Raw genomic sequence first — 13725 nt, forward strand, 5'->3', positions numbered from 1 at the left:
TCATGAAAGTTGTGGGGTTTTTTTCTTAAATACTATTAATTCAGAGCAATAGTTTAACAAGACTGCTGACAGGAATGAACTTAGAAGAAAGTTCCTACATTAGAGAAGATATTTAAAGCAATCTTGTTAATATTTCAATGGTATTTCCATGTACCATGACTAAAAATAATAAAACACATATTTTCCATTAAAATACTATTTACCTGTTCATTCTTTTAAAAAACCCAAACAGTAGTGCTGGCTGTGGTCTCTCCCCAGCAGAAAAGGAGATTGTTGGCCATGTTAACAGTAAAAGAGAGAGAGAACAAGGATGTATCTATCAGTTATTTATGAGGAAAAGAAGATAAATTCTGCTGCCACAGTTGTTCTTCATTAACAATTTATGCAGTTTATACTCATTACTTCTAGCACAAAGGTGATGTTACTTCGGTAATATTTGTATCATACCAGAGTCAGTTTAGTCCTTATAAATGCTCCTCTATTAACAGAGCCATACAAGTAAGTGATGCCATTTGAGTGTTTATGTAAACTCTCTATGGGGAGAATAATTAGAAATTTTTAAGATTCCGTTTTCTGCTGGCAGACTTGCAATCATTTCTCGTTTCTATTTTGAGGTGACAGTGCCCTCCTGTGGCATCATTTCTTTTATTTGCTTTTTTGCTATATATATTTCATCAAAAAAGATGAACTGGATATGATTTCCAATATATAAACAAGTAATTTATATATGTACTTTCTTATGCGATTTCATTTTGAGAAAAGGTTCCATTTCTGTCTATGTTTTCATATGGTTCTCTACACAAATCTTTTAAAGGCTCTTGCTCTTTTCTGTATCAATTCTGTGTAAAATTAGGAAAGAAAAAAAACACTGGAAATCCAGCTGGTGCATATCTGGGTCTGTATGAACCACACGGCTGCTATTTGACATGATAACAAGATTGTGCCTATTAGTTACCATATAAACAATGACCTAGATTAATCCTAGTTGCTAGTCATCTGATCAGTCCTGAAAGAACAAGAGATGGCCTGAAATTTTGGGAGAGTCTGGCTCATGCATACCCTTCTCCTGCTATTTTTTTCCCTTGGCAGTTTCACAAATCCATCTAGTAGAGGAAAACCTCTATATAATAAAGGTTTAAATTATCACACATAGATATAATAAAGACACGTAGCATTTTTCTGCCACTTATTGATTCATCATCAATATTCTCCTATATAATTTATTTTCTGCACATATTTTTTTACGTTTTTAGGCACAAAAATCACTAAATTATAAACATCAGCATTACTAAAACACATATTGATTTTCGTGCTACTAAACACCGGTAGTAATATTTAAGGCAACCAAAAAATCAAGGAAAATCCTGTTCAGCTCTGGTATAGAACACATCTAGTTCCTAGTGGAGAAAAGCACCATTTTTCCATAGCAGACGAAGCTCCCTGATGCATGGAGTCAATACGACATGAGGAGCTTATAAGCTCCGTACTTTCAGCACACAGAGAAATTCTGGAGATTTTAGATAACGGTCTGTATAATGGAGCAAATAAAGTCTGAGAAGAAGAGAGCCACTTCTACCATCCATCTGTTTTTGCAGTGCCCTTCAGAGCACTGTGTAGCTTTGTAAGGAACAGCGATAGCACGGGGCTAGTCAGAACAAAGTCTTCTTGTAAGAAAATACTTCTTATGTCTATGGACACGTCTTTGCACACGTTGGTTGTTTCCAAAATTTTTAACTCAGCCAGGAAAGATTTTCACAGAAATGCCAACATATAAAAGGGTCAGCCCTTCAGCTAATGGAATTTCCCTGTTCAAAACTCCGTATATTTAACAGAAATGAAACAGTGAATTTTCTCCACTCCAAAACTATCTATGAGGAAGAACTGAAATGACAACTACAAATAATTTGACCATGCGGACAACATATGATTTTAGAAGTTCTTCTGCAGTTCTTTTAATAATTTAAGCCTAGCAGGATTTTAAACTACAGAAAACAGAATCTTATAATAGTAAATGTGAGACAATCTTTGTTATAAGTGTTGTTATCTGAACTATAATCAAGACATCAATTTCCTGTAATGTTAGAAAGCTGTTCTTTTCTCTAGCATTTGAACTAGTCTCCAAATCACTTCCGAGTACAAATTAGAGGCTTATTTCCCCACTACCTCACACTTTCCACAGTCACTTAAACATGCATAAAGAGAGTACTAATGGGTATAATTTCCCATTCACTTTGCATAGGTATAAATGATTCCACAAGCAGGAAGCAATGAAGGAACACACCTACTGTGCTGATTAAATCAGTTAAGTGCATGTACATCCCCCCTGGCTATGCTTTGGGGCACAACTGATTCCTTCTATTGAACCTTTGGGACTTAGGTCAGAACTTATGCACAGATGGTTCCTCAGATCAGGAATTCACTTTCCTTACTGTCTAACAGAGCCTAAATCCTGCTGTTCAGATCATACCACACAAGTGTATGGAAACAGCACCTTTCCAATTTCCGAAGTTTGCATAGCCTGTCTTGAGTCTCTATAAATTCAGATAGCAAAAGACAGTTCAAAATAAAACATTTCATAAGGGCTTTCTAAGGTCCAGTACTGGATACTGATGGTGAACATTTCCTTTTCAAAATAGCTCCTACTCTAGAAGCGACTTAAGGCCCTTGCACTTTTCTTGTGTGCAGGAGGGTTTATTGCCACTAGGAAAAATCTTCAGCTTCCCATTCATAGTAGCCATATGAAGATGCTCTGGCTCAAGTCAGAACCCTGCCCTGTGTCTCATAATATTCCAAAAGTAATTGGCAGGGAAAACATGATTATTTATATGTGACAACAAACATGACCTGGATAACATTTTCCTGAGGGAGTATATTCTGGTTTAAATATGTCACTGAAGAAACTGATTAACTGGTCATTATAGATTCAGAGAAAGAAGACTAAGTCTGCTGTATCTGTCTATATAAATAAGTGAATACAGAGGAATAGGAAAAATACATATATTCATACAATATGTATATAAAGACAGAGAAAGATGAAGTCTAAATGCATTAAGAATAAATTATTCTGCTCTTCAATATAGTAAGAGTTTTTTTTCAGGAAAATTTTGTATTTTTTTAAAAATTAGAGATTACCTCGGTATTATATTCTAGGCATATGTAACAGTAATATACATGTTACAATTGTTCAGCAGGACCGTAAGGCCTCTAGTGAAAAGCTAAATAATCCAAAATGTTCTAATTAGGGTGTTAAATGTTGTTTTACAAAGATACTGCCAGGGCGCATTATCATTCATTTCTAGAAAAATCCAAAAATATGTGAGACCTCCAAAGAGCAAACTAGCAGCTGTGGAGCGTTCGTGCTGCAGTAGACAACAGCAGATAAACAAGATCTAGAGTTCAGGGAAAGAGAATGAAGTAATAATGAAAAGATAATCAATTTGTCAAGTGATAGCTAATGAAGGACACTGTGCTAAGAATCAAGCCTGGCCATTTTTTACTGAAATAATGTCTTAGTTTGACAGCTTCACGCAAGTATCACAGCAGGAGTGAAAAATCACCTCAGGCACAGAGATAATCTGAAAATAACAGAGGGCATTTAAGATGGTCCCAGCTGAAGAACAGAGAAGTCCATGAATAAAGTGGATAAAAACAGGACCTGGGCAAGATTCCAAAGATTCCATCATGAAAGGTGTGATTAAGCAAAGTATTGTCAAGTCCACGTTCCACAGAGAACTTCAAGCATTTTAATTTCTGTATGTACTGGTTATGACAACAGATACTAGGTTCTAACATGCACATCTTTGGTCTTGCATTAATTTGTATTCTCAAAGTATCTTTCTTATTCAAAATCTCACAAGGCCTGCTGTTATACCATTCTAACATCATTTACATAAACTAGGCAATACCAGCAAGATGCTTCTCTGGAGCATCCCACCACTTAGTCCTGTTTTCTTTAGTGCTTTATTTACAACTGTTCATATTACTTCAAGGCTAGAAAAGATATTCAATGCATTATAGAATTATTGGTTTGGCTTGGCATTTCCTAGCTTGTATTTGTTACTTTCGCTCTTACCTTAAAATAAAAAGAATCGTTGGTACATCCCAATTCTCAAAATCCCAACCAAGCAATGTAAGAAACGAAGAACACATCTCTCTGTGGTATTAACATTATTCCTTTCTTTAGTAAGATTCTCTGAAATGGTGGGATTTACAATAAAACAGCGTCTGCAGTACCAGTGGGCTTTCAGATTAGATTTAAAAGAAATCACCCTTGAATGATTCTTCAGACTGGTCAAATCCACACTGCCTGACAAGTTGTGGCTGACGCTGAAGTTCTTGCTTCCTCTGCTTCAGTGTCTCCATTAACAGAAAACTTAAAGCCCGTATATAGGTATATACAGTCTTTCCTCGAGCTTTCAGTTCTGCAAGGTGTGAGAAATGAGGTATGCCAGAATAATTCCATGGACTACCTGTAAATATCAGGAGCTGATACAGTGTTTCCTATGGATATCATTCTAAAGTGTTCTGGATTTTTTTATGCATGTATCTATTAGGAAAGGAAGTCTTTGCATAAAGGAAGGAGCAATAACATTTGTGAAAGTTGAACAAAATCCAGAAAAATTACAATTTCTAACTTCTTGAAATGTGTTTGCAGAAGCATGGTATTTCTAAACGTCACTGGTTAGGTAGCCCTGGTATCAAAAAAACCCAAACAAACCAGCCTCAATAAAACCAAAAGGCAGAGAGAATTGCATTGAATAAGATATAAAACACTGCTACCTGGACAGTCTCCAGTTTGTGTAGCAAATGTGCTGTGACAGGACACTGCTGTTGCTCTATGGAAATGGATTGTCCTCTGAGGTACATCTTTGAGATGACAGAATCAAAATAATGTTTCCTCACTGCTGAATGAACTGAGGCCTTTACAATCTACGTACATTCTAAAAGCTCTTACAGATTACATTTTTAACAAAGTACTTTTATTTTAAAATAATGCATAAAATAATGCAAAAATATTTGTGTAACAGCTTGCTGTACAAAAAACACTCCTTGCATTAAGGCAAAAAACCAAACAAGTCTCTGTGGAGACCAGATGATCAAATCCAAGCTTTCTAGCAAAGTCACAATAAAACATTGTATGTGGAAATGATCTATAAAACGGAAGGACTGAGGTTTCTCATGTATTTGTACGTTACCCATACCACCATTTGGCTTGGTTTGTGTACACCGTTACTGAACAAGGTCTTTGCCTTCTTCTAGGCCATCTGGATTTATCTGTTTTCTCAGCAGGAAATTTTGGATTTGACTATAAGAAAATTCTGGTTTGTGTACTAGATTCTGATATTTTATATTCTTTTATTTTTTTCTTACAAGGCAAGAGTGCTAGAATAACCAAAACAGTTGGGCAAAAAGAGCTACTCAAGTACAGGACAAAAAGCATGGAGAAAGTAGTTACCTTGGTCTGACATATCTGTTCAGCTACTTCCAAAGCGTCTAGCAGTTGCAGCTTCAGAAAAAGAAGCAATAACAAAAAGAAAACATTTTATTTTTAAATTTCAATTCTGTGCTAACCATCTCATCTATGCTCATGTTTATATTTCATCACTTTCCTCTGGTAATTTTTTGTCTCACTAAAGTAATGTAGTAGCATACATAATACAAACGTATCTGTGATTTAAGTGGACCATCAAATGGTAGATATTAAAACTGGTTGTTCATATTCAGTCATATCTTCTTGTAAACCACACATATATAATTTGGTTTTTTAAGTTTTTGGTTTAATTATTACATAGCATAATTAAATTAAAACCAGTTAATCCCTAGGATACAGACACTGAAATTGGAAAAAAATAATATAATGAAGAAACACCAGCTGAAAAATAATCTCTGAAGTTTCTTCTTTGACCAGAATCAAAGGGATTGTTCTGAGGAAAATTAAAATTTTAATTATGCCTGAAAAAAGAGAACTCGATGTTAACTCAAAGTACTGATCTACGCAGAATACACATGAGCTACAGAGCCTCTTTGATAACGTTGGAAAACTATCTTACTTTAAATTTGCAAATCCTGTTTTATTTCAGTTTGAGACTTCTCTAGACTGCATTTCACTGAATTGCAATGAAGCTACTTATAGCCTGGGGTTCTGTAGTTCTTTTGCAACCAAGATTTCCCAAGAGTGCTGTAATCTGAAGATGAGAACTAGGTTTTTTTAGTTTAGAAAAAATACATCAAAACCTTAAGTTTTGCTTTATTCCTGAATCCAGACGGGATTCACTTAATAGTTTGAGAGAGGAAAAAGGCTGGAAAAAGAAGCACAAAACTATTGAATGGAATGATGTTTTACACACATGAGAGTAATGTACAGCCTGGCTTTTTGGGGCACTCAGAAGATGTGGGTTCAAATCCTTTCAAAAGAAATAATACAACAGAAGAACTATGGATGAATAAAACTTAATTATTGACACGGTATGGCCCCGAAGAATAGTTGAGAACATGAATAATTTAGAAAGTACGTTTGAAAGCATCCGATATTTGAGAGCAGAGCTGAGAGCATGCTCACAGGGACAGCATGGTGACTGGAGGGTTGCTGGACCATCACTATTCAGTTGCTGAAAAAGGATTACACCAGGCATTTGCAAGTTAGCAGGAATGACTTGGCCAGAAAGAAGCCTGCTGCGCTATGCAATGGAGGGTTCCCTTGAAATCCTAAAGTACAAATTACTTAAGTGAACCTGCAAGACTGTATATTTTCACGATGTGGAAAATCTTGAGCTATTCCAGTCCTAACAAAAAGGTATGCAGGTAGTTGCCATCAGCGTATCTAGTGAATCAATTTAATATATAAACCTCAGACAGGGAATAGGAACCCCCTAGCTATTTTACAGAAATTCTGTGTTGGGTTTTTAACATATTATTCTATCTCAGTATGCTTTTATTTTCCAGGAGACTATGTAGTCATGTCTGTTTACTTTAACCTGAGCAGGAGAATGGGTTATTTCACTATTCAGACCTACATTCCCTGCACACTCATTGTTGTGCTCTCCTGGGTCTCTTTCTGGATTAATAAGGATGCAGTTCCAGCCAGAACATCTCTGGGTGAGTTGTTTTTCCTTCCCACTTTTATTCAAGCATTATGATGTTTAATTGACAACTCTGTGGGTCACGAGTTTGTAGATGTAAGAGGAGAGAGAATTTCACAGGAGCTTTCCTCATTCTAGTCATCTCTAAGGAATAACACAGCCTAAACCATATTTACATCTCTTCATTTTACAGTGTGAGATCCTAACTTTGACTATTGTTGATGACCTTCAATAAAAACATTTGCACCTTTTCTGCTGACAGCAGTATCTTTTATAAATATCAAAAGGGTGGGGAACACTGCTGGAGTAGAGGCAGGGATGCACTAGTTTCATTTTTTCTATTTCCATGTTATGGTGACTAGCCCTATAAATGAAATAAATAGCAAGAAGGAATCAATCTTTTCACCTGTCTCTGTGCCATAAAAGTAAAAAGAGGAGAATGTAGTATGCCAATTTCTACTGTAGGGACCAACAATCAACTGCAACCTTTTGGCCACAAAATCTACTGAATTTGGTGGCATCTAAAAACCTATAAATGAAAATGTGTGTAGTTAATCAGAATTAACAATTTCTACATATTTAGCAACTGTTCCAGAAATAAATGAAGAGACAAAATTAACCCCCCTAGTGCAAAGCAGCTGAAGAATAAGCAAAGCAGAAACGTTTGACTAGAGAAAGTTAAACATATTTTCTGCTTCTGCATTAAATCCAGACAAGTGAAAATCTTTTTGATCTTTTCCTTCTACATTTTTATTTTTTAACAGAACTAGAGCATAGAGCCCTGGAGTGCAAAATAAGGGACAGCATTTTCATTCCAGAACTCCCTTGAAAAAAATACGAGACTAGAGGACCGGTGTCTCCCGTGACAGAAAGTTTTAAGCATTTATATTGCTTTTTTTCACATCCTCTCTAAAAGGAGGCTATAAAATCTCTTTTAAATTAATAAAGAAATGCAGCTGTTATTTTAAAATTTTACTTAGGTACATAAAACAGACCAGTTCCTCTGCTGAGAATTAGTCTATTTGTACCACTAAGGAGGTAAAATCAGTGGCATGAAATTTGCCATATAGGAGGTGATGGATTTTAACTGTGCTGATGCATTTTTAATGTTCTTCACGTTATAGTGCAGGGAATACTGTTATGAAAGGAGAAGGGATGGTGAGGCATGTCTTGTTACTTCTCAGTTATAGACTGTAGTCACTTATGAAGACTAGAAGACAGCTCTAACAGAGAGAAATCTGACCTCACAGTGTTCGAATTATGAGAATCCATGAGAGATTCTCCCTTCCAGCTTTATGTGCAAAACAAAAGAGTAGCAGATAATTTACATGGGGATAGCATGTTCTGCATACAACTAGGATGCATTTAGGCAAGAGAAAGGAAACTGTTTTATTTCTCTATGCAGCAGACATACAAATCTACGCACATTTTGTCTGGAAGTTCCTGCTGGATTACACTGTTTCTTTAGAACTTTCATTAATTTCTACCTCATAATGGCTGCAAGTGTGTGTCTTTCTCACACAGGCATCCCTACCCAAAACCTGAAAATAAACAAAAAGTTATCCCAATGGCACAAAAAGCTTGAGGCTGGTCTTAAGGTTACTTTGAAGAAGGTAGAATAGTGATTTTTTTTTTTCTCCACCATTATTTTCTCACTCTGACACAAGTTTTCTTTTCTCTAGCTCTGTTTAAGGGTTTGAGTACAGAAACCCTAAAAATAAACTTCACAATTAAAAGTAAATAAAAGCATAGAAGGAACCTACAAAACAAAACTACTAAATTAAATTTTTTGGATCAGAATCTAAAGCATTTTGATCTAACTAAAGCATTGTGCAGAGCAGCACTTGAAGTGACCATGGAAAAATGTTTCATTGCCTGTGTTAATCTTTGAAGCTCTCATTGAATTTCACTGCTGGGACGTGCTGCTTAATATCTCTTCTATGTATTTGAACTCCAGGAATACTTCAAAACCAGTCAAAGAGAGATAACTGGCAAAATCAGTTTGCTACTTGAAGTAATACTTCTGCTGTTTTCTATCTACCAGGTATCACAACTGTCCTGACTATGACTACCCTAAGCACAATTGCTCGTAAATCTCTACCCAAAGTCTCCTATGTGACAGCAATGGATCTCTTTGTGTCAGTCTGCTTTATTTTTGTTTTCTCTGCACTGGTGGAATATGGAACTTTGCACTACTTTGTAAGCAACAGAAAGCCAAGCAAGGATAAAGACAAAAAGAAGAAAAATCCAGTATGTATCTTTTAACCAGCAAGGTCTAAAATTCAATTAGGTTTTCTGACAGAGCATTTAAATCCTTCTTTATGCTTGTACTGTCTTTTCAGAATTTGCTATTACATATATTCTTTTGCTTTGTATTAATAGGAATGCAAGCACTCACCTTGAGAATGAAAAGTTCATACATTGTTTTTGTCTGAATGCCAGAGAAACTAATTTCTTAGAATAAGGACCCCTTTAACTAACGTCTTCTGCAAATCACAACTATCACTAAAACCATTATTTATGTTCTAGACAGTGCTCTTTCTGTGACCTTTATGGAAGAACTGTCTCAGCTTTAGCCATATTCTCTGCCATTAAATTATGCCTGTATTATTGACCAGACTCTTTTTCTTATTATCAGGACCATAGTTAAACTGTTAAGTTCAAACTGTGGAGTTTGCTTTTTTCTAATTTCCCCTTAACCTGTTTCCTTTTCATTGTTTCCTTATCTTCTTTTTCTTGTATTTCTTACCTCTTTTATCTACTTCTCTCCCTCAGAAAGTGATTAGACTACCAGTTTACAATTTTACTTATGAATGCATGTTACAATTTATATAAATATATAAATAAAACAGCCACAGTAAAAAAATCCTGGAAATACCCCCAGCAGAGGTTTGGGCAGATAGGGATAAAGTTTGCTGCTATTCTGTCCAGGACACATTTCTCTTTGCCTTTTACAACTGAGCTAAAAAGTCTGTTGTCTGTGAAAAAAATTAGTATGAAATCCTAGAGGAAGAAGTAGCCTAACAGTCTACGAAAAAAAAACCCCAAATATGCCTGTGAAAAATGTGAAGAACAAGCATTTTACATTAATACAGAGTATTTTCAAATCCATTTCAAATATCTAGAAAGAAATGAACTTCCTTGGATTTGCTCTGCTAAAGTCTTCAAAGACTTTTGAAGATACGGTCTTTTAGTTACAACATGTAGCACAAAAATAATATAGGAAACGACAATTAAAGAGCTTTTTATTACAAACTGCTACTATAATTTCAACTTTAAAACTGGTGATAAGTAGAGTCAAAAAAACCTCCAAAACTCAAACATGAATTGAGTAGTGGGCAAAAAGACAGTAAAACATCTATAAGCATATAGAGGAAGAATTCTTACCTAAATTTAGGTGTGATAAAGTTGGATTTGATCATAGACTGCTCTTTATCAAAATAAAGAGGCACTTACAGAGGTCTATGCATCCTGGCCTTCCTTGGCAGTAATAAAAGGCTGTCTGTGTGCATTTATGTCTTTCACAGTTGGTTAAAGGAGCAGAGATTAACTACTTCAAATTGAATTGTCTCATTTAGAGTTGTCTCTGTAATGGCAGATGACTTGTTCTTTACATTACTTATCATTTCGGGACAAACAGAACTGTAAATGATTGCCTGGATCCTGATCCCAGAGTCTAAAATACCTAGAGGTAGAGCGTTCAGGAACCAGTCTGCAGGTAAAAAGATTTTCTTCTAAAAAATGTTTTTATAAACTGTGAATAGTCTCCTGTTTCAGAACAGTTCAACATAAAATGTTGGAATCCCCTGGGAATATGAAAAGATCTAAATGGAGTTTGATATGTCTTTGGCCAAAATTTAGTTTCAAGACAGTCACAAGTCAAGAACGTGGGGGGTTTATATTAGAGATACTTGTTTAAATTGTTATTATCCCAACCTTTCTACAAATTTAGTTCTTTTTGTATTACTATGTTTTAGAAACGTATTTTTAATTTACATTATTTTTGTCTCTTTCTTTCTTTCTTTCCTTTCCTTCTTTAATTTAAAACAAAAAACCTCTGATTCTTTTCTGTCTACAAAATGAAAGCTTCTTCGGATGTTTTCCTTCAAGGTATAATGTCTTTTGGAATGGAAATTCACTGCATGCGACTGCTGAATTTAACTATTAGAGCTTATATGAGAGTGGTGTTTTGTTGGGTTTTTTTTAATGAGACATCTAAGCATTCTACTCAAGGTAACTTCCTAATTAAGTAGAATGGTTATATATTTCTAAACAATTTGTAGAGTTGATTCAGCAGCCCAAATACCGATTCTTTATGGTTCTGAACTTACCCAAGTTCAAGAGTGACCAGCATTATTGGATCACATGAATTAAGGGAGTTTAATGTTAAAGCATTTCTGCTTCTTTCTTAATTTGCCATGGGATCCAATACCACCAGCTACACCAGAAACCCACAGCACACCCTTTTAGAACTCAGCTCTGACCCCACTTTTTCAACCTTTGTGATTATCTCCAAACTGTAAAACCAAATCTATTCTAATGTTGACCTGAACAAAATTCAATGTCATCATCAATTACTTAAATCCTGCTCGTTATGCAAAATGTCAGAGTTTTGAAAGGGTTTAAGGCGCACAAATTATTTTTATTTAAAGCTGTCACTGGATCAACACACTCTTAGCAAATTAGCAGATATATCTAGCCATATTCCACATCTAAACCTTATCTTCATTAAGAAATGCAGAGATTTTGTCAAAATAAAACAGGGGAAAAAAGAAACCACATAAAACTCAAGTCCACTTTTGGAGTGGAATTATTATTTTACCCTAATAACAATCAGCAGGAAATTTCAATGCCTGTTATCCTAGTGTTCACCAAGTGCTCAAATGTGTCTTAAATGCTTAATTTGCTCAACCAATTCCAAATATGTATGCGTATATATACACACAGCTGCTATATAAAATCTGGAAAAAGTTGAACCTTCTAGCCAGTGAATGTTCATAGAGAATGAACTCCACATACACAAACTGTTGGAGAGTCTTACAGAGATTCTCCTAAGCTTATTCAAAAGACCCAGTTCTTGCCTTTTTTCCTGTGTGCTCCTGTCTCAAAATGAACCAGCCATATATTCAAATCCTGCATTTCCAATTGATTGTTTCAGTTCCTTCCATGTGCAATACACAAGTTGCCTTCAGGTATCAAGTGGCAGTGTAAAATATAAACCAAAAAGGAAATTCAAAATACCATAAATTCAATTCCTGACTGTATTCTTTAACCACTAATGTTCACTTAGTTTGGCTTTAAAGCTAATTGTCCACAGCTGTTAAACTGATATTGATTTGTGCTGCTTTCCTGTAAAGTTCAAGTGTACGATGCAACTGATTTTAACAAGTTATATTTAGGTTATGTCACCATTAGAATTCCTCAGCAGTTTCCCATGTACCTCACACAGAACCATCATTCACATGTTGACCATTAGTCTCTATCCCCCTACTGGTCTGGTGTTAATAACAGATTCTCTCCCTCCTGCCATATTTTTTTATTTTTTATCACTCCACCTTAGGCACCTACAATTGACATCCGGCCTCGATCAGCTACTATTCAAATGAACAATGCTACACACCTCCAAGAAAGGGATGAAGAATATGGGTACGAGTGTCTTGATGGCAAGGACTGTGCCAGTTTTTTTTGCTGCTTTGAGGATTGTCGAACGGGAGCATGGAGGCATGGAAGAATACACATCCGCATTGCCAAAATGGACTCCTACGCCCGCATCTTCTTCCCAACTGCCTTCTGTTTGTTTAACCTGGTGTATTGGGTATCATATCTTTACCTTTAAAAGCAAAAGGCAATCAGTGATATGAGCCTTACTCACTGAATTTCTTGGAGAGATGGTTTCCTAAGTTCACTTGAAGTATTTACGATGCGCTTTTTAGTGGTCTGAATTCTTTAGTGCCATAATCTGGTAAATATCAATCACATCTTTTGTCCAAAAGGTTATTGTGAATGAAATGCCCATTCAACATGCCAAAATTATTTGAAATAAGAATCATTTAAACAGGTAATATACAGCTATATCTGCTGGAATAGGGAGGAACAGAGCAGACAGGGCAAGGGGAGCACGGCACTATCCTTTGGTAGTTGGTAGTGCTATTTCAAACAGGAGTGAGAGAGGAGAATTCCCAGGTAAAGAGCTGTACAGTTTGTTAACACTGGCTATAATTATGCTATAGCTTAATTCTCTGTGAGCTTTTCTTTTTGGAAGAGTCATCTCTCACTTTGAACAGGTGTTATTAAGCTAAGAAAATAACTTCCACTCCCACCAAGATAAAAATAGACCTTTCCCTATGCCATCCCTTTAAGAGCACATGTACAATGCTGTAAATATTTCAATACCTTGTAGTACATAAAATGTAGTGCATGCATCTTTTGGGGGCCAAAATAAATGAAACAAAATTATCATAAAGTTTTGTCTTTTATTTTGTGTCTCTGGATGTGCTATCGTAATTGAAATGTTGACAATTTTTTTTTTCCTTGAAAAATTACCCCTTTCCCTCATGCATGGAAGATCCAAGCAGACAGCACTTTCACGTAAGACATTAGAAAAGCCTTAAGGATTCAAATAAATTACATGTAGACAAATCTGTAT

The 13725-nt window shown here is 35.6% G+C and overlaps 1 protein-coding gene across 2 annotated transcripts in view; it reads left to right on the plus strand.

Moving 5' to 3' along the window:
• The window catches only part of GABRG2 (gamma-aminobutyric acid type A receptor subunit gamma2), a 60996-nt gene extending 47830 nt beyond the window's left edge, over positions 1–13166 (plus strand). The window contains exons 7-10 of one of the 2 annotated variants that reach the window (XM_069869049.1): positions 6943–7095; positions 9124–9329; positions 11166–11189; positions 12640–13166. In XM_069869049.1, the coding sequence (XP_069725150.1) occupies positions 6943–7095; positions 9124–9329; positions 11166–11189; positions 12640–12915 (659 nt within the window). In that variant the 3' untranslated portion in view covers positions 12916–13166. The remainder of the gene's footprint in view (positions 1–6942; positions 7096–9123; positions 9330–11165; positions 11190–12639) is intronic. The other variant, XM_069869050.1, reaches the window with a different exon arrangement.
• Positions 13167–13725: the final 559 nt, after the last annotated feature.

Source organism: Phaenicophaeus curvirostris, chromosome 15 (genome assembly GCF_032191515.1).
Source record: "Phaenicophaeus curvirostris isolate KB17595 chromosome 15, BPBGC_Pcur_1.0, whole genome shotgun sequence".
NCBI classification, from domain to species: Eukaryota; Metazoa; Chordata; class Aves; order Cuculiformes; family Cuculidae; genus Phaenicophaeus; species Phaenicophaeus curvirostris.